The 22534-nt window shown below is 37.9% G+C and overlaps 1 protein-coding gene across 1 annotated transcript in view; it reads right to left on the bottom strand.

Moving 5' to 3' along the window:
- Positions 1-22534, bottom strand: part of LOC122796781 (macrophage mannose receptor 1-like) — a 1193236-nt gene that overhangs the window by 311321 nt on the left and 859381 nt on the right. Inside the window, exons 17-18 of the mRNA XM_044065508.1 lie at positions 15065-15228; positions 6611-6675 (exon numbers count right to left, since the gene is read on the bottom strand). Coding sequence (XP_043921443.1) covers positions 6611-6675; positions 15065-15228 — 229 coding nt within the window. The remainder of the gene's footprint in view (positions 1-6610; positions 6676-15064; positions 15229-22534) is intronic.

Consider the following 22534-nt stretch of genomic DNA (forward strand, 5'->3'; position numbering starts at 1 on the left):
TTAACATTGAGCAGTATTCTACATTCTCTGAGGATGATATGACCAGAATATAATTTATTTTGATAACTGGCTTAGTTTTGGGTGTCATTTAAAGGGGTACGAACCTGGGAGGAAATTGTTGACAGACCAAGCTGCTTTGCCAGGGATGGTCTGTACCTGTCCGATCTAGGCTTTTGAATATTAACTAAAACTTTATCTACTCCCATAGTGCCTTTTTAGGCATTACCAACTTATTAAACCTTCTGACACAGCACAACCAACCCAAGAAAATCTAAAGGTGTTATTGTTCTATGCCAAGAGTCCAGACAAGAAACTCCACTCCTTGCAAGCGCTCCCTTACCCTGAAGAATGTAGACATCTGTGCAGTTACTGAAAAACAGTACAATCCTACAGAGAGTACTCCAACAGTTCAGGACTATAATTCCTTTGACCCATTTTAGACCCTATGTTACTGCACAGGAAGGGTCAGAAGGTGAAGTCCTCAATTTATATTAAAAACAAACACAGCTCAAGGCTGGTAAAGCAGAACGATGCACTTTAGCATCTCCATGTCCAAATTACCACAGACAAAATCCCACACAATATCCTTGCAAACTATAGGTCCTTCTCTATGGGTCTGGAAATACATAACACAAATGTAAATATAAGAGAGATACACCCCATTCATGCCAACACCATATTCATGGGTGATCTTAACTGTTCCACTATTAACTAGGAATCACACATAATCCCTAACATGTAGGCCATGAGATTCCTGGACTTAGTAAATATAAATACCTTTGACTAGATAGTCTGTATACCCACTAAAGACACTAACATCCTAGACCTAGTCGTTACCAACATTGGGGCAACATTGCACATCCCCCATACCTCTCAATTTCTTAGTGCCAGAAATCTGGTCAAAGCTTAAAATAATAGGGCAACATAGGCCCAAAACGAGGGGCATATTTTTAAATGTTGCTCTTATAACCTTAGAAAGTTGCTACTGTGAAACGAATAACTCTAAGTCTGAAAACTCATGTCATTATTTAATGACTTCAATTCTCGATGATCTGCCAGACAACCACAAATTTTATGAGGTACAGACCAAAAATACAAGGTAAAAATCTGGACATTCTGCAAAAGTTCTGCAAAAATCTGGACAGTTTAGAGGTATGCATAGCTATACCCCCAACATAAATGTATTGTCCTCACTGGTCAGACCATACAGCTGTCTCCTTCAAAATAAAATTAAAATCTTGGACACCAGATAACCCTGGTACTTTAACACATTTTTCAAAGGCAAACTTCCTACTTCTAAGTGACGCATAATTTCAAGTACCACCAAATCCAGGGAACACCACTGCCTACACTAAGCCATGAATTAGAACTTTCTGCAATCATGTATACAGCTGTATGACACCTACCCAAAATAACTACATGACAAACTCAAAATACAAGCCACCCTGATGGAATTACAGCATCAATATATTATAAAACCAAAGGTGGAAAATCCTGGCCAAAAATAGGAAGGTTAATGCCCAGCATGGTAAGAACTCTCTCATCAAATGAAATAAACAACTCAAGGGACAAATTAGATCTACCAAGGCCAAATCTGAAGTAAAAACAGTCTCCCAGGTTAAGGACAACCACAAGGCATTCATTAGTTATGTCCAAAACCTGAAATGCAGTTCATAACAATGTGCTGAACTAATTGTAAATAAAGCCATTTATACTAACTAAAGAAATAGCAAACCTACTGGCTGATAAATTTCACTCCAGTTTTACCCTGCTTTCTCTCCAAAACATCTCTCTAATAATACTCCAACCATAGTTCCCCCAACGATTGCCAGGGAGCTGGTCATCAATGCACTCTCCAAGGCAAAAAACACTACATTGATGGGATCTGATAGTATCCCAAGATGCATTCTTTATACATTGAAACGTGGCCTTTTGGGAGCTCTAGATGCACTATTCAGATATGACCTCCAAACAGGCTTCATGCCAAGAGAATGGAGGATTCCTTCTGTTATCATACTACACATAAGTGAGCCATCCATGGACTCAGGAAACTACTGACTCACAATATCTAATGATATAGGAACCCTTCTGACACTAGATCCAACTCAGTTTCATTTGATCAGGAAAGGGTATACCTGCTCAGTCCAATGGACTTTTTCCAGAAGGTCAAAAAAACAATGGTTGAGATAACAATGGTATGTACTACCTTCCTCAACTTGGCAAAGCATTTGATACAACTCCCCACTTAGGCATTGTAGATAAACTTGCTGAATTAGGTATAAACTCCAGTGTCGCTAATTGACTTATAGATAGGACCAAGTAAGTTAAAATACGGGAGTCTACTTCCAAAAAATGGCCAGTCACTAGGGGATTTCCTCAGGGCTTGATGCTGGGGCTGCTCCTGTTTGGCATTAACATCTATGAAGTCAAGGCTAACATCAAAAACCAATAACTGACCTAACTCATTCACTGATGAATTCAAATTAGGTACAGTTATTGACATCATCCAAGAGGGCATGACTCAGACCAATGACTAGTACCAGAGTCATTGTCTTAAACTCATTGACAAGAGGTGTATAATAGTATCCTTTAGTAAGAGGGCCACCCCTACAAATTACTGCACTGATAATATACCCTTAAGATTTGACCCAGTAGTCAAGGATTTGGGGAACACATAGACAGTTACCTGGTCTTTGACCATCGTGTGTCTGTTGTAATAAGAAAATCATTCCATATCACAGCATTTATAAGCAAAGGTATAGTATCCAGATCCAAAGACATCATTGTTCAGTTGTACAATGTACCCTTTGACATATACCTGGCTAGGCATATGCAAAAACTGGACCAACCATAGAGGTTCCTCACAAAAAGTACACATGGTGTAGAAAACAAGTCCTAAGTAGACCACCTCAAAACATCATAGGTTCATAGGTTCATAGGTAGGTACTAGACTATCGGCCCAAGGGCCTAAGTAAGCCTAGCCAACAAGGTACCCTGGCTTACACCACCCAAAAAAGTTAATTTCCTGTGCCCCTGTCGAGCAGAGCCACAGAAGTGATCCCCAGGGTGTATTTCCTATTTCTCATCCACTCATCAAGATTTTTCTTGAAGAGTGCTAATGAGGAACTTTGCTTGACATAGATGGGTAGCTTGGTCCAGAGTATAGGAAGTCTCTGTGACAGGAATCTATCCTTCCAGCATGTCCTGTTTATTGTGGTGACAAGGTTTAGGTCCCTGGAGCATGTAGCTTGGAGGGAATTGGAATTTCTTTAGGTGTAACATGTCCAACAGCTCTAGGTTTAACATAGCTTTATATGTTAGGCAGATATCGCCTCGGAGTAGGCAATATGCTACAGAGTAAAGCTGGAGATTTTTGAGATGGTCAGTGTAGGACATCTGTTTGAGGCCAGTAATCCTCTTTGTGAGGTACTTCTGTGGCCTTTCCAGCTGCTGCAGATGTCTTGTGAGGTACATTCCAAAAGGGGCATTGTACTCTATAATGGGTCTAATGAGTATTGAGTAGAGGGGAACAATGACCTCTTTTTCCTGGATGAGAACCCTTTTGTGATGAGGTGTGCCACATAGAAGGATTTCCTGACTACTTTGGCGATGTGATTATCAAAGGAGAGACTACTGTCTATCTGGGACCCAAGGTCTCTTATCACACATTCGGCATTAAGTAGACTGCTGTTTATGTGGTAGTTCATGGGTACAGAGTTTTTACCAAAGGGGATAACAATGCACTTTTTGGCATCGAGCTTGAGGCCATGCTTCTGACACCAGGCATCTGTCTCATTGAGGCCATTCTGTAGGATGTCCACATTATTTGGGGACTCGACTATGGCTCCTAGTTTACAGTCATCTGTGAACGTCATTAGCAAGAGGCCTTCTGTGTTAGCCTGTACTTCAGAGAAATAGATACCAAACAGGAGACGTCCCAGGACTGAACCCTGTGGTACTCCACTTGTCACTGGTTTGAAGTCAGATTTGGAGTCTGCAACTTTTGCAGTGTGGGTTCTATCAGTGAGCCAGTTGGCAACCCATCTTGTGACATAGTGATTTATACCAAGTTTAGTGAGTTAGCTATAATTCCAGAATAGGGGATGGTATCAAAAGCCTTGGCGAGGTCAAGATAAGCTGTATGAATCACCTTACCCTCGTCTATGGTTTTGGTGACTGCCTCAAAGAAGTCAATCAGGTTCAAAAGGCATGATCTGCCTTTCACAAACCCGAACTGGGTGGGATCCAGAGTTTGGAGGTTAACAAAGTCTTTGTTTATGAGTTCCATGATGATACTTTCCATGGCCTTGCAGACCAGGCTCGTCAGGCTAATAGGGCGATAGTTCCCAGGATCAGTCATGGCTCCCCCTTTGTGGAGTGGGATTACTGGTGCTGTGCACCATTCAGTGGGCACAAAGCCTGATGTGAGACTATGATTGAGCATGGTGCTTAGGTGGGGAGCCAGTTCATTCTGAAGTTCGTGTAAAATGCAACCTGTGATATTGTCCGGTCCCAAGGATGTTGTGTTTTTGGTTTTAGAGGGTGCAGCTTTTACCTGCATAGATGTGATTACAGGGACTCTACATTCTTCCTGCATAGATATGTGCCCTTTAGGGGGTGAGAGGGGAGTAAAGTTAGCACTGAACCTATCTGCCAGGATGTTGGCAGTATCAGTTGGTTCTGTAATTTTCATGCCGTTGTGCTGTAACTCAGAGCAGATCTGGGTGTTGCCATTGAGATTCTTGACATAGCTATACAATGCTTTGTGGTTGCCCATAGAATCAGTGGCGATTTTGTTTTTGTAGCTAGCTTTGGAGGATCTTATAAGGGATCTCAACTTCTTACTGAGGCTGACCAGGGAGCTCCTCCACTCATGGGATTTTACTGTCTTTTGCAACAGTTTCTTCTTTCTGTTGTAGAGTTTGTTTATGGCAGGGGACCACCAGATTGGCTTCCTTTTTTTGGAGGATAGTGTCTTGGTTCTGTTTGGTATAGCACGATCCATGCACTCATGTAAGTGCTTACAGAGTGCATTTGTGTAGGATTCAGCAGTTGTAACTCTAGTGTCGATCTGCATGGGTGTCATGAAGTTCACCACTTCTCTCTTAAGAAGCATGAATTTGGCTTTGGAGAAATGTTTTACCATGGTTTCCTTAATGGTGGGTGGGGGCGGGTTGTGGATATCTAGGGTGATTAGCTTATGGTCGGATCTGACCAACAATGAGTTGACTTCAGGTGTGGAACATCAGTCACTCATGTTGGTAATGACTAGGTCTAGGATATTGTTGCCCCTGGTGGTGGTGTGGATAAGTTGATCCAGGGCATTGGAATTTATGAATTCCAGAAAGCGTTGAGCGAAGGAGTTGGTACATGAGTAGTTTTCCCAGTTAATGGTGGGGTAGTTGAAATCGCCCATTATTAAGGTATTTGGTTGAACCCTAATATTTTCCAGTATATAAAGAAAAGAGGAGTGGGAATCCTGGGGCATGGTGAGGGATCTGTAGCAAGCTACAATTTGGATTGCAGTTTTGCCCAGAGTTAGTTGCACTTGGATAACTTCGGATGCATTATGCTGGGCAACTAGCCTGGAGGTGTGGATATCCTTAATGAATATGGACACACCTCCACCTTTGGTGTTCTGGTTCAGGTTAGATGGCCAAAAGATGTGGTATGAGTTATAGCCTGGTAGTGCAGGGGTGCTCTCTAGACCCTTGAACCAGGTCTCAGTCACTGCACAGATACTGATGTTCTCCATTTTAAGGAGTGCCTCGAGTGAATGCATTTTGAGATTTAGACTTCTATTATTGAGTAGTATTACCCTCAGTTTTTGTTTCCTGTTCCTGTATCCTTATATTTGGTCTCCTACAAGCTGCTTAGAGGTGACCTATGCCTGGTCTACAAAGCATACTCTAATCCAACCTTAATCAACATGTTATACATCCACAAAGTAAATTGTACCAGAAACACACCAGGGACCTCAACCTAGCCTGCAACATAACTAGGACAGGTATGTGTCTCAGAGGCTGCTCCTTCTCTGGAACAAGCTTCCCATATGTGGGAAGCAAACTTCTTTCCTGCACTTATTTAAACATACCTTGGATCATTCAATGGGGAATCACAAATTTTCTTGTGGGCTGGCACCTATGCCTCTATTAGATAGATGGAACTTGTAAATGTTCGAGCACACATGCCGAAGTTTTATATACCCCCTATATAACGTATGGGACCAATTCCTTTCTAATATTTCTAGGAAGCATGTCTAGGCTTAGAAAAGCCCATTAGGGTCATTAGCCCAGAAGTCTCCATGATCTTATGTAGAGACTGCTAGCTAAGCTGAGAAAATTGCTTTTTTTTGGCTGGGATTTATAGGGAGGGTGTGTGTGTGTGTGTGTGTGTGTGTGTGTGTGTGTGTGTGTGTGTGTGTGTGTGTGTGTGTGTGTGTGTGTCTGTGTGTGTGTGTGTGTATATATATGTATATACATTATTTTAACAATGCTGATATGATTCCTTCATATCATCTTTCCACAGCTTTTGTGTACTCACTGCATTCATTTTACATATACACAAGGTTTGGCCACTTTTGATTTATGAATCTGCTGGGATAACATACCTGAATTTTTTGTCCAGTCCCAAAAATAAACCGATGTAATAGAATTGACTTTCTGTGCGAATAATCTGTAAAAGAAAGTAAATATTTTTAGACCACCTCCTTTTTCTCAAGCCTTTAATTAAAATTTTGCATAAACATGTTTGCATCACAGAAAATCAAACTGAAGTCAACTATGGAAAGGGAACATGGCGTCCTGCATTTCACACGAACAATACTCTAAATATATTCTCAGTACATACTTCATTTAACATATTTACTGCACTGAAAGACCAGTTGACATGTAGTAGACTGACTAAATCAGTACAAAAGTATGTAACTAGGTCAGTACAGTGCACAAATTTAACCTTTAATTATTCACATGACCTAGGTGAAGGTGTAATATAGTTTCCTTAGAGCAGCTTTCTTGGTCCTCATTTATCTTGTAGAAACTTCCACATGATAAACAAGGGATTACAACAATACAACTTCCACAAACTAGGAAGGGTGATAGTAGTTACATTGTCCTGTTAATAAATACCTTTTTGGAGGTAGTCGGTGATGTCTGTGCAATATAAATGATGAATATGTTTTGGAACAAAGAGGTTAAATATTGTATCTGTTTTTAAAAGGTTCACATTTTCAGACTAATTTGCAATCATACAATCAATGCTTGTGTGTCATTTTAAATGGTACTGAGTACTTCCAACACAGAACAGGTATCCCAGCAGATATCATAGAAAACCTGTTTGATATAGTAAGAGCCTTGGGCAGCATTTTCTAGGCAAACTGTTTGCTGTATGATGACAGTAATGTTCATTGTGAAGTTCTAAGCAACCCACCATCCACATTTGATCATCTCCTGAAAATAAACTTTTAATTACAATGAATTATAAATGTGTTTGACAACTGTTTGGACATTCTTTTCATGTCGTTGTATACTATTGCAAAGCATACAGAACTGTAATGGACCACTTTGTGTTTTCACAGTGCATTAATAAGGTTTCATGGTAGCAGGTTTATTATTGCCAGGAATAGACAGTAGTCTGAAAAACCCACCATATTAAAACAGATGATGACAGTGAGTTTATGATGCTTGACATTTACATTCTAAGTTATCCAATCTCATGACTGTAACTGGACCACCATTAAGTCATTAGATTGAAAGTTACCAAAGCAGATCCCTACGTATGACTGCATAGAGATTACTTTACAACTGTATCTATTTTGTCCTTGCAGACAGATGTAGAAATGTAAAATTTGTCACACCCAGCTGACCCAAACTGATTTTCTCACATGAAGAAATTTCCCCTTTTTCTCATGTTTTATGAATTCATACCCAGTGAAATGCTGTTTTGGCTGACATGTTACTAAGGAAATGTCAGTCAGTGAATGTCCCTGCAGTGAGTGGTTTTGGGTGCTGAATTAATGTTTTACATGTAATATGACAGAGCTGAAGACTACATGACTGTAAGAATCTAGAAAGACCCTTCTAAAGAATACAAGGTTCAAGTGTACCATTTCCTTTTTCATTCATTTATTTGTAAATCTTGTACAGAAGGGGACGGCAGAATCTCTAATTTGTTTTTAATACTCTCAAGCAATCCGTTACATCTCTAACGATTGTTGCTTAGAATAAAGTGGTTTATGTGAAGACATAAACCCACCTCTTTATCTGTTCATGTGCAAAATGTAAAACATATTCTATGCATAAGGCAATACCATAAAATTCTGTACGCATTTATGTTAAATGTTGACAACTTTGACAATAAAAGGTAAAAGTTGTTTTGATGCTGTGCACAGATTTTGCAGTAGTAATGCAATCTGTATTAAGGTCAACATTTCCTCTGCTAATATATGTGAATCAGTGAAATATGTGTGAATGTGAAACACTAACAAACATATGACATGAGCAATAGTGATTTCCAACTTAGTTGTTATCAATTGTGTAAGGTTTGGTACACATAGAGCAACAGGTTAAAAGAGTCATAGGTTCATATAGGTTTATAGGTATATACTAAGCTAACAACAACCAAGACCTTTGTAAGCCTAGGTGTACAATCCAGCCCAACTGTATCCCTATGTATCATGGGCATCTATTAAGATAGTAAGGAAGTTTCTAGGGGTTATGTGTGTGTGTGGGGGGGGGGTATTTTAATTTGGACATTACAAAAGTTTGCTTCATCTTCCTAGTGAATGAAATGTCTGGGAAGGAAGTTATCTGGCAGCTTAGTATAATATATACTGGAATATCTTAATATTTGTAAATGAAAAGATCTGAGACATTAGAATGGTTATGTACCATCACTGTTCAAAGGAAATAATTTTCAAAAACATGTAGCAAATAAAAGTATCATCTGCAAAGACCACTGTCTAATGAGGTCATTTCTGAGTATCTCTAAAGCCAGTTATTATAGATGTTTCCCCAGAATAATACAATGAGAGTTCCATGGACAACACAGACAACAAAGGATAGCTAGGACACCCTTGCTTTGTACTTTATTTTACCATTCTTTTAATTAATCATGTAGAAAAAGAAAAGGGAGCATGATCAGGCTGACTCCTGAAGCAGAGCTTGCATAATTGCTATGCCACCTAGAAACCTTGAAGTATGTGCATTTACTAGAATTTGAACCTAAGCCATCCAGATAACCCTTTTGGCTTTTCTACCATTTTGGTTGAGTCCTGACAACACTGATGGAACATCACAGCTGCCTCACATGCATATTACAAACTGACATGGAGAGAAAAACGAAAACACTGGAAGAACATTGATACATCACCTCAGCCAAGGAGCAGCAGCAAACTGTTGCCTCCCACCCCCTCTGAAAGTAAGCATGCAGAGATGGAAAGGAAGGTAGGAGCAAAGTAGCACACCTCCAATGCTTTAACTCAGTACACAGTTTGAGCTCTGGTCCCTGCTCAAACTGAGATAATTAAATTGCACAGTAATGTCATTTGTTTTTCAAGTGCAACTGCTGTCTTTTGGCTGATCAGTTATTATGTGCAAACGTGAATACTCTTGATAAAGTCTTTACATATTGTTTTGCCTTTTGGGCATCTAAAATATTTTCTAACATACCTGTAGATGGCCTGATTTGTCATGTTATTTATTTGTTTGTGCCTTGATCCACATTTGATGTCTGGTATACAAGGCACATTTAAAGGCATCCCACTGAAACTGACAACTGTATGGCTCTGGACAGTTGATGAAACTCAAACATGAGATATTTGGACTAAGAAAGAACAATAGGAAAGTGTTTTAAACATGAGAATATAACAGAGCAGAGTAGTAATAGAGGCTTGTCCCTTTGAACCTGCATACCTGAGTTTAAATTAGGTCAGTAAGTAACTAACCTGTAACTATTAAAGGTCATGTTATTTCAAGGTAGCAGATGTCACTGGGAGTCGAGAGGAGTCTGGACCAATTTTGAAGTTCATTGCTAAGCAGAGAGTGTCTAATTCTGGGATAATTGGCTCTGAGGTGTGTGCCCAACAAGAGGTTTATATTTGCCAATGAATGTTCTGAAAGTAGAAAACATGGAGTTTATCTGTAATGAAACTAAGGGAATCAGATAAAAGACTTTATCCAATACAGCCTGTTGAGTTCTTTCAGTGGTATGCTAATGTTTCTTTAGAAACTGGGTGCATTCACTGCCTCAAAATTTCACAACATATACAACTAAAGATGTAGTTATGGATAAACCAAACAATTATATATGCAGTTTATAAATCCATATTTATATTTATCTATAGATTAATATATAGGTATCTCTATCTATTCATATATGTTGCATACACACATATAAGCATTATTTATTTAACATTTGTTTACAGGAAAGTTCGACTTGGAATGAAACCAATTTTCAGCAGAGGCATGTGGAGAAATGCCTTCAGATGCATGTTTTTATAACTGGGGAGGAAACCCACACAAATGCAGGGAGGACATGCAGATTCCACACAGAAGGCACCCCAGCTGAGAATTGAACTGGAAAACCTCCTGCTGCGAGGCGACAATGCTACCAGTGCACCGCTGCGCCATCCACAATATAAGTATTATAGGTTGATTATTTAGCAGTAGACATGTTAGTGACAGTAGGACTAGTCACTAGATTCTCATACAGGGGCCTATACTGTTGATGAACCATATAAAATCTGACAGTTTTCAGGAGGAGATGGCTAACCATTTTGTGAGACAATCTAGTAAGAGAATCATTAACAGAACAAATTAATGGAAGCTTAGCAAGAACACTAGGCTCCTTAAAATTAGCAGCTTTAGTAGAATGCATGTGTCATATAAGAAGACCACCTAAAATGCTCCTTCATCAATATTTGGATATTCTCACAAGAGATATGCCTTGAGGAGAAACCAGATGAAAAGATGACTTTGTATTCAGCAATTGCACCCAGCCCAGAAGGACACTTACTTGATCAGTATAAGTGAATACTATTTCCTTATATGAACCTGAAGATGGTGAAAGAATGAAGGACTCCCTTTTTATCTTGTTAGACATAACAATTCCTAATGCAGACAGTTTTGATGATGATGAAGCAAACATCTTAGTACAATAAACTGAATTACTCCTTTGTAAGGATCTTGTCCAATGTACTGGCATACATTTGCTGGGAATTCCACAAATGGGTGTTAGAGTATCAAAATACTGCTACCTAAATTATGTGTGCTGTCATAGCCATCTGCTATAATGTTGACCAGTTGCTTGGCACAAACATAATTGCCAGGAACACATCTGATGAGGGAGCAGTACAAACCTAGTAAGTCCGTGGAACTACCTTTTGAGGAGAGACAAGCTGAAGTCATACATTGGATTGTCTGCAAGATTTTGTTCTTATGTCCTGAAAGGGAGAATTTTCCTTAGTCTTTGAAAGCCTGCATTTAGGTATTGCTTTAATCCCCATAAATGATAGTGATGTTGCCTGAGCCACTGCTGCTTGCTCTGGTGGAATCCCATGTTGTGCTGCTGTGTGATAAACAGACCAGGGACGTCAAGCAGCTACTGTCCTGTAAGCACACTGGTCCTCCAGAAGTAGGAGGAAGAGCCAACTCACTTAATATAATAGAAATGAGGTTTGGTAACAAACTAAGTTCTCCAGGGACATCTTCAAGAGGGGTTAGATTGGCATTAGTGGGAGTTAGGTGGGCTGGAGAGATGAAGGGGTTAAATGGAGGGAGGAAGGATTGTGAGGAAATGAGATAAGGGTGGGGAGGAGCTTAAGGGGTTTAATCAAGTGCAGTTGGGAAAGTAATCACATTTTGGCATGAACTTACTACCCACCTACCCCCCGCCTTTTTTTTTTTTTTGGTGGTGGTTTGGTGGGGATTGTGGTCATATTATCAGTTGGGGTAGGCATAGAAGGAGGGACAGGCTTGCCCTCTTCTGTTCCCCCTCTGGTGTCTGGGTGTTCATTTCAAGGAGTTGGGGGAAAGGAAAATGAGCAGCTGGAGGAAGCTTGCTGGATAGATAAGCAAGCAGAGGTAAGGATGCTGCTTATTTGTTTGGAAGGTAATTCCACGAATGGTGTATGAAGTGAGCTGGGACGCTGCTTCATATGAGTAAGGTCATGCCATCCTGAATTATTTGGTTGGATGGCCAATTCAAGAAATGGGATATGAAGTGAGTCTGGGACGCTACTTCATAAGTAAAGTAAGGGAGCAAAGGTATGGGCGCTGCTTACTGGGCATGGATGTTTATACTGTTTTTAGAATCAGTTATACTATGTCCAATTGTAATTAATAAATTTTGGTGATCAAAGCTATGTTATGGAAGTTTAATAAAGGTCGTCAAATGTAATTCGGTGTGATGTGTTTATTGAAGGGGACTTGGACAACCTGACATTCTGATCACTAACCACTGCCCTGCTGACACAGCAAAGGAATAAGCTGTAGCTTTTCACTTTTTAATCTTATGGCTTAATGATTTTCCATACATCCTTTTTTTCATGAAGAGGCTAAAAATGTGCTTAGTGCTAACAAGAATATTATGCATAAAGTGGAAGGAGTCACATCCCCCAAGCTATAGTCTAGAGAAGCCAACAAATATCTGACTTTTCTTTATAAGTGGTCTTATTGAATTAAGTGTAATTCTTAATTATCATTGCTGTGTTGCCCCTCAAAAAATGAAAGACACAATAGAATTCATTTGGAGGAATCTGACATTTGTTAAGGCCACTTGGTCATTTTCACGAGGGATATCAGTAGGAAAACTTCCAAACAATATAGATCTCCATGACTGGTTGTATTTAAAAGTACATCTATTCAAGACCTAGAATCTGTTTGCTCCTTAAAAGAGAGGAATAAAGCCTTTACTGTACTCAGATGACCCGAGTTTGAATCTTGGCCTGGAATCTGGAGTAGGTAGTAATGGAAGGATTGGGAATGATCCGCTAACAGTGACCTACTCACCATATGAAAAAGGGAATTGCTTCACCTCCTGCATGACTGGCCTCCAGTGGGGGCAGCATTAACCCTGCATACAGTATATACAGTCAGCAATATACAGGCCAGTAGCTCTGCTGTTGGCTAATGTTATATAGCAACATTTGTGTGCCATTTGAGTGGCATTGTTGAAGCTACATATCTGTAATGGCTGCTGAGGGAAGAGTTTAGGGTAAACAAAAAATCCTCATGTTCTTCACAGAGCAAAAGTATACCCTTACCTGCTAAGGGTTCACTGTGTAGTTTTAGGGACAGTTAGGATCCACTCTTCAAACTCAACTTCAAACTTTTTTTAAGTAGTTTTCCCACAAAGCACCAGACACAGAAATTAAAACAATTGAATGCAAATGCATAAGCATAATACATAAATAATGCAAGTAAAAATATCTCATTAGATATATGAAGCAACCCGGTAAAATCATGTTTTCTGTTAAAATAAAAAAAAATATTCATAAGATTAAACTAATGAGTGAAATAGCAATTCAGAAGATCTACAGGAACCTAGGCAGTATGAACTAATAAATGCAAGATCCATTCTCAAATGCCAGCTCAAACAGGCAGGTCTTTAATAGTCTGAAGAGTCAGGCCAATGTAAAATAGTCCTGAATCCATTGTTGAGGCAGGTTACACAGATGTGGGGCCTAAAGGTTCAGACTTCACCTGCCACCAACCAGGTTGGGGGTGATGGTGGTGGTGCTGAGCACAAATCTTGGTTAAATAAGCTTCTTCAGGCAAGACAGACTCAAGTCATGCAAAAACAAACACATTTAACACCAAGATACAGGAATGGGCAAAGTGCTAGAGCAGACTATGTGGCATAGATGTAATATGTTGGTACCAGGAAGTAGCCTTGCTTTAGGGGTTCTACACAGGCTATGAATGATCAGGCATAGTGTTATGGAGTTCGAGGCAAAGAGTACTAAATTAATCAAATGTGGCTTTGGTCTATCGAGCAAGGACGGCAGGCCCACAGGCCCATGGTATGATGATGACAGTCTTTCAGATTAGCTGTTACTGAATTCAAAACTCATGGGAAGAGAGTTTGATGACTGAAGGCACAAGTGGAAAAAGACCTAGAAAAAAAAAAGACCTAAAGCAGAGCACTCATTTACTTCAATCAGAAAAAAATATATTAAGTAGGGCACATGATGCTGAACTGTTTGACCTCTCTAATATATGTATATCTTATCATTTAAAAACAACCTGGCTGGGAAACTGATGCCTGTCTCTAGCAATTGTTAATATATTTTATAAAACTCCTATGACAATGTTTTTTTTAAAGATAAACATAAGATTGTTCCTGAACAAAATTGTAGTGATTCTGTTGATAAATATAACTGGTCAGATAACTGTTTGTACGCATAAAATGTATACAGTTAGACCGATCTGCTAGCATTCAGTCAAGTAGCCTATTTGTGCTACTTTTGAGCTGGGTTTCCAAATATGAATGTTGTACCAGAAGGGTCAGGAGTGTTGATATGATGAAAGTGTAAGTGGCCAGTTCCCTTATCCAGGGGAAACATGGGCTTTATCAAGCCCATATGACCTCTGCTGGATACTGAGCACTTTGTAAGCTTACATCTGTTGAAAGATGGTTAGCACATTACAAGCAGGTGCACTGCCATCATTGTATGTTGAGTCCTCCTGGGTAGGGATTACGGCCAACCAGTATTGTCCCTGCCCCTGTCTGCAGCTCTCCATTTTGATTGTCTAGCACTTGTCCTTGTTCAGAAGTCAGCCTGCTCCACTACCTGTCCAAGATCACTCTGAACTGAACAAAGGGGTACTCAGTGGATGGTGAGGAGGTTCTGGGATCAAGCCAGAGGTCAGTGGTTTTTGACAGAAAGTGGTGGGTAAAAAGTGTCTTGGGTAAGATGAAAATGCAATCAATGTATATGTGCAGTACAACATATGTTAGCCAGGAATTGTTTTATTTACAAACAAAAGTGAAAAAGGAACTTTGACTACATAAACGTAATAATATGCATTAGTTATCAACCTATTTTAATGCTTTTAATTTTTACCTGTTTCCACAAAAAGTGTCTTTCACTGTTACTGTTAACCACTGCTAGATCTCCAAAGTTCTTCTTGCAAAAAGCCCTGGCTTCTTCCATGGGAACCTCATTTTTACTAAAGTAGTAATCTGATCCGTTATATATAATCCATCCATCTTGAGTTTTATTATAATCTGCAAGAAACAAAACATGGGAAATTCTTCATTATCAGGTATTTTATGTGTAGATCACCATACTGTCTCACAAGTCCTTTGCAAAAAGTTCAAAACAAAAACCCAGAAAATGACTGTGAGGTTCAATTGGTGGTCTCACGGATCATTCTACCCTCATCAGAGATGGGGGCTAACTTCTCTTCAAGGTATAAAATCAGAAAGTAGATTAATTTTGTTTGAAATGAATGCTGCTACAATGTAGGGAAAATGTTTTGTATACACAGAGTTCTCTCATCAACTCACTTTACAGTCCACGTAGTTTACAATACCATGAAGTATGAAGACATGCCAAAAGCACCAAGAATGGTTAATGTTTAGATCCTGAAAACTACTGACAGAACAGTAGTTAAAACGCAAAATAAGTGAGTGAGCAAGCATTTCAGAATAAGTTTTTATTTATTTATTTATTTATTTATGTGTTAATCATGTATACATTCAGTTGTCATTATCTTACTGTCTGATATAATTTTGTAAAATGGAGGACCTACATAAAGTGACAGAACATAGCTTACATAGCTTTCAAAGAAAACACCATTCAAATCAAATTAATTCAAGGATTTAAAGTGTTCCATTACAATGTCAATATATATGACAGCAGTATGGCTTCACCATTTGCTGCAGTGTGTTTTTCAGCCAATATTACCAAAATTATATGGACAGTTTTTTTTTTTTTTTTAATTAAAAGCTTCATAAAAGTTCTAAGGATACACCCACACAGTTCTACAGCATTTAATGACATTGCTGGTGGCTTAGCATAGGGGTGCATCCATGAACTTTAATGGACAGAGCCCTGCACAGGCTCTGTAGTGTATCTATTAAAGTGTATTGAAACACCAGCATGCTCTCCCTGTGTAACAACTTTTCACTGATGTCACTTTAGGAGAATTAATAGTTTATGAGGGATTTAATTTAAAACATCACGCCATAAAACAGGCATGGAGAGGAGGAAAATGCAGCAGGACACTCGGAGCACCACAGAGTATGGTGTATAAGGCAAGGAGAAAACCATGACCAGAGGACACTCGGAGCACCGCAGAGTATGGTGTATAAGGCAAGGAGAAAACCATGACCAGAGGACACTCGGAGCACCACAGAGTATGGTGTATAAGGCAAGGAGAAAACCATGACCAGAGGACACTAGCAATAACTAAAATAAAAACAATGCTGGGTCCCAGGTAGGCAAAAGTACAAAGCTTTAATAAAATAAGTAAGTGCTTTCACTGTTCAAGCCTGCTTCCTCAGACAATTTCATTGAACAAAGTCAAAAACTTTTAAAAAATACAACAACCTATCACAGAGGCTATTACTATCAGATGCAATTAACTTTTAAAGAGCTAGTGCTTATAAAGATGTGTATAAAGAAAATGCTTTAAAGATACGGCATCATTGATGCCTGGTGCTTTGTTGGCATTAAAATACAATGTCCATTTTTGTTCACAGGCTCCAGTTCTGTTTTTAATATTTCCTCCCCTGTTATTGATATCTATCAGTTCCAAAAAAAAAAATTAATTTATGCTGAGATCCAAACTCTATTGCATGTTTGGCTAAAGCACTGGTGTCTTTACAATTTCTTCTATCTCTGATGTGTTCCTATATGCGTTCTCCGAGTGTACAATTGGTTTTCCCAGTGTAATATGCTGTAGAGGCACTGCAAAAACTATAATAAACTAGATTTCTAAAACTGAAGCCTGTGAACAAAAATGGATATTGTATTTTAAAGCTGACAAAGCAACAGGCATCAATGATGTCATATCTTTATGTGTCTGCAAGAATGAATGCATCTCTTCATGATTTAACTATCAAAATAGCAATCTTTTAATGAAGCTGTCTTAAATTGTCAAAGAAACTCAAACAATTAGTAGCGAGATCAGGATAATAATAATAATAATAATAATAATAATAATAATAATAACAATAATTGATGGAAAGTTCAAAAAGTTTATTTTTCATTCATTTTAAAGTGATTATCTACACTGCTTGACTGTGGTGAATTAATCTCATGGTCACCATTCATAAAGTAAATCAAGTCATGTTTTTTTTTTTAATTTCACAGAATAATTTTGTGCATATCTGCACCTTAATTTGGAGGTCAGTTCTCCAAATTGAGATCCACAAGCACTTGTTTGAGTAAAAAGTGAGCACATGTAAATGTAGTCTACTTAAAAGCATTAAAAAAGGGTTTTCCATGTTGTGTTGAGCTCCCATACCCATCTAAATAGGAACTGTAGCCTGGATATTCAACTAGGCAGAATAACCAGCTTTAATGCTGTGAATTAGACACACACACAGGAAAACAGATCTATGTTGTTAAGTCCAACCAGTTGAAGAATGATGACTATACTTTCATCATCAGCTCCTTTCAGCTTATGTTGGTTAGGGGTCACCACAAAAGAACAACAGTTGCCAGCCCAGTGCTCAACCTTCCACAGAAGGCACACACACACACACACCTAGGGCCAATTTAGAGTGTCCAATCCACCTATAGCATGTCTTTGTGATGAAACTGGAGCACCCAGAAGAAACCCACATGACAACAGGGAGGAAATGCAGATTCCACACAGAAGGCACCCCAGCCAAGAATCAAACCAGAGAACCTCTTGCTGTAAGGTGGCAACACTAACCTCTGTACCACCACAGGCATCCAAATGATGACTATACTTTATTCTTAGGTTTATGAAAGTTTATTATCTGATGTATAATAAATTGTAAAATACATACCTGGCACTGGCAGCCTTGTTGGAGCTGGCATCAATTTATCTCCTGATAAAATAAAAATGAACAGTTTTTAATAAATTAAATAACATGCCTTAAGTTTTATTTCTATACAAGCGCATGCAACATGACCATTTCTCTTCAGCTGTACATTGTCATTCAATTCCAGTGGTGAACAATTAACAGGAGTATAGATAATTTCAAAGGGATTCTTACAATTTCTTCTTGCTACATGATTTTTTTTTTTATTGTTTGGAATGTATTCAATGTTGGTGTGTAATAACTAAACCGACAGTATACAGTATATAATGCAAAATCAAATCTTAGAAAACATATTTATCATAATATTTCTCTCTCTCTCTCTCCCTATATATATATATATATATATATATATATATATATATATATATATATATATGGGTCTACCTGATAACATCGACACGCCAAAACACTGAAAACGAAATAACCGACACGACAAAACCGAAAGTTCAAAAACACGAAACTTCACATGCCCGACAAACCACAATCCTGACAATCAACAAAACAAATACCTTTCCCGAAAAACACACACACAAAACAAGCACACCAAAAACCTTACAAACCTACACTAAACCTTACATACACAACTATCTATGCACTAACCTTAACCCAAACTCTAACCCTAAGGTCCGTCACTATCGCACACTTACCTTACCCGCACCCTAATCCTAACTCACTTTATCTGCCCCTAACCCTTAAGTCTGTCACTATCGCATACTTACCTTACCTGCACCCTAACCCTAACTCACTTAATCCTCCCCTAACCCTCAAGTCCGTCACTATCGCACACTTACCTTACCCGCACCCTAACCCTAACTCACTTAACCTGCCCCTAAACCTAAAGTCCATCACTATCGCACACTTACCTGACCCGCACCCTACCCTAACGTCCATCACTATCACACACTTACCTTACCCACACTCTGACTCTAACATCCGTCCCTATCGCACACTTACCTTAACATGTCAGTGTTCTCAGCATCTGGATTCTCAGCTTTTGGTCTTCTCCGTTGTTGATCTTCCGGTGTTGGTGTTCTTGTTGTCGGCATTGTGGACTTTCAGCGTTTTCAGGTAGACCTAAATATATATATATATATATATATATATATATATATATATATATATATATATCTATATATAAAATTGTATACACACACACACACACACACATATATATATATATATATATATATATATATATATATATATATATAGTTATATTTATATTTATATGCGTGTGTGAGTCTATAATGTGCATGTGATATGTATTGTTCATATTATAATACCCTCTTTAACTACTTTATCTTATTGGATGTTACAGGGTGCTGCATTCTATCCATACAGATAAGAGGTACCAGGTGGAGTGCAAATCCTAAGTAGGATGTCTGTCCACTGCATATATGTGTACGAGCTTGCTAACACATCACATACATACCTATGGGCAGTCTGAAGGGAAGCCAGTTCACCTTCATCATATTCTTTGCATGTGGGATGAAAAGATAACTCACAGATATACAGGGTGGTAATTCAGACTCTGCACAGTAGGTACCCCTGCCAAAAACTAAATGTAGCATTTAGGTTCCATTAACTATGGCAACTAAGAAGCAAAACAGCTGAGCTCTCCTTGACTGGTATATTACAGAAGGCTGAAAAGGACTTGGTTTAAAACTGCATGTATCTCAGAACAATGAAAACGGCATCTTAAGTAGCATTTTAAGTAGGCAAGTAGGTACTAAAGCAAGCAAAATCTGGGTGTGAATAAGCATGCAGGAATATGAGAAACAAAGAAGTAAAAATTCAGTATTTGTATTAGTTATCCATGAGGCTAGTGGTCAGATGAAATTTACTGTCAGCCTTCTTTTCTGTGGTGGGCAATGTTTTAATGGTGTTGTAGTTGTATGTCCCAAAGAAATGAGAGACTGGAGGCAAGGAAAGAAATACTGAAGGCATTGTACAAAAATTGACTGCTTGTATTTAAAATCGGCTTTACTGCACAAAAGAAAGAAAAAGCCAGTGCTTTAGAAAAAAAAACTTTTATTGCTCTGAAGTTGTTTTAATTTTCCTTGTGCAGTACCAGTTTGAAGTCCATGCAGTATCAGATGAGCTGAATAATTCAGACATTACAATAGAAACTTAAAAATCTCCATAACAAATAGCTTCAGAAATCCATGAAAGGAGGGGCGTGGCCAAGGATGAACACAGGATAGCAGCAGATTTCTTCAGCTCCACCAACATAACTACATTAACAGGAAATTATTACTTCAAAATTCAACTATTGGAATAATTTTCTTTCTAATAACGTTTGGAATATCAGTATCTTGAATAATATCTAAAAAAGAAAGAAAATTTAACTAATTTTCCTGTCAGAAATCTTTTTGGAAATTTCTCTCTCATCACTTCTGTTCAGAATGAGTTCCAGCAAGGCTAACAGCCAGGATTCCAGCATTAAGAAAGAGCTTCAGACTTTACTATCAACTATTTAGCAACTAACAACTAAAATGAACAGACTGGATGTTAAAATTGATAACTTTATAGAGAAAACCACAAAACAAATGGATGTGATACACCAAGATCTACAACAACAGAAAGCTCAGATTACAGGTATAGAAGAGACACTTAATGATATGGACAACAGAATTAAGGAAGAAGAAATAAACATTGAATTCTTATTGAAACAAAACACACACCTTCAATCCAAACTAGATTACTTGGAAAACAGATCCAGACGCAATAATATAAGGATTTTTGGACTGCCAGAAAATATAGAAGGTAATAACATTACATCTTTTTTAAATACTTAGCTTCCCAAAACTTTAGATCTGTCAGAGGCATTTTCTTTTGGTATTGAAAGAGCCCATAGGTCTTTATCTAATTCTAATACAAATAAAAAGTATCCCAGATCAGTGATTGTAAGATTTTTATCATCTTATGACAAGGAGATGGTATTAAAATCTGCATGGGCTAAAGCACCTATAAAAATAAATGAAGCAACTGTGCACTTTGACAATGACTATTCTTCTTTGGTAATATCAAAAAGAAAGGTCTTTTTACCATTAATAAGAGAGCTTAAGAAAGCACAGTTCAAAACTCATCTTTTATTTCCTTCCAAACTAAAAATCTTTTTACCTGATGGCCCTAGAATTTTTGAAGACTTGGACTCTGCTTTGCTGTATATTAAAAAAAATAAAATATTAGATAAAATAGAGGATATGGAATGGGCAAGTCCTTCGTTAAAGAGAATGGCAACAGGAACTTCTTGGAAGACATCAGTGAAACAAAAAAGACTAAAAAACAAATGACATGTTCTATATTTCTTTGAACTCTTTAATTACAGTTACTACATTTACAAGAAAACCACAAATATCTTAATGATTTGTTCAAAGTTATTTCAATGTGCAAGAACTGAATTTTGTTTTATAAATAATCAAACTTCCTGAGGAACAAATAACCTGATATGAATCATTTGTTTCTCTTTTGTGACAAAGAGACCTAAGGTTAGTAATTTGATACATTTCCTTTCTTTTCTTGTTTTAAATAATGGCATTCTCTTTAAACTAAACATTTAGAGAAGGGTGGGGGAGTGTAGGGAGAGGGGAAGGATGACAAGAAGGAAATAAGGGGAAAAATAATCTATTATCTCTTTAAAATTATTTATGCTGTTTAAATATTACTGCTATATATTATACCATGACTAAATTGCCTAAATACATGATATCAAATAATATGTCATGATATAACTGCAGTTGACTAGAACTAAAAGCAGTTGAAAGTAATATGTCTCAGGTTTTACTTTATTAAAACAAACAGCAAGTAAATATCTTTGTAGGTACTTTTTTTTTCTTTCTCTCTCTTATTTATAAGGTAATAAGGTTCTGATAATACTGATATGTGTATGTAAAAAACTCTGAATGAGAAAATGAAATGGGGCATATAAAAATAAGTTATGTTTATGTTAAACAATTGAAGGCTTGGTTTCACTACCATAGAGACTGCAATGACTTGTGAAGTGCTTTGAGAAGGTTTTACACTGCATAAATCCATTTGTACTACAAAATGAATGTCTGTCACTTACTTTTATTAAAATTCCCACCAGAATGTTATGGGAGACAATTTGGGTTGTGGGTATCCTCGTGAATAGTGTCCTCGAGTCGTTTTAAAAGCTTCAACATCCAGAAAACACGCAGAGAAGCTGAAAGCAGCCATTTTGAACTTTGACCCCTGATTTCACACAGACTCATCGCAAATTCAAGAAGTAAACTGTTTCAGGAAGTAGAACTGCTGTAAATGCGGTATTGTGATGAAAAACTAACTTTATGACAACAAAATGTGAGTTTTTCTTTATAATAATTTACTTATTTAAGATGTAACTTATAAAATATAAAAGTTATAATGATTTTAAATGACTTAATATGCCATAGTAAATAAATGAGATAATGCAGAAGGCATAGAAGGTAAAACTCATGCACATATGTCTTTGAAAGCTTATATGACTGCTGCACTTTAATGCATATAGATG

Source organism: Protopterus annectens, chromosome 3.part0, assembly GCF_019279795.1.
Source record: "Protopterus annectens isolate FY-2018-M chromosome 3.part0, PAN1.0, whole genome shotgun sequence".
In the NCBI taxonomy this organism is placed as follows: domain Eukaryota; kingdom Metazoa; phylum Chordata; order Ceratodontiformes; family Protopteridae; genus Protopterus; species Protopterus annectens.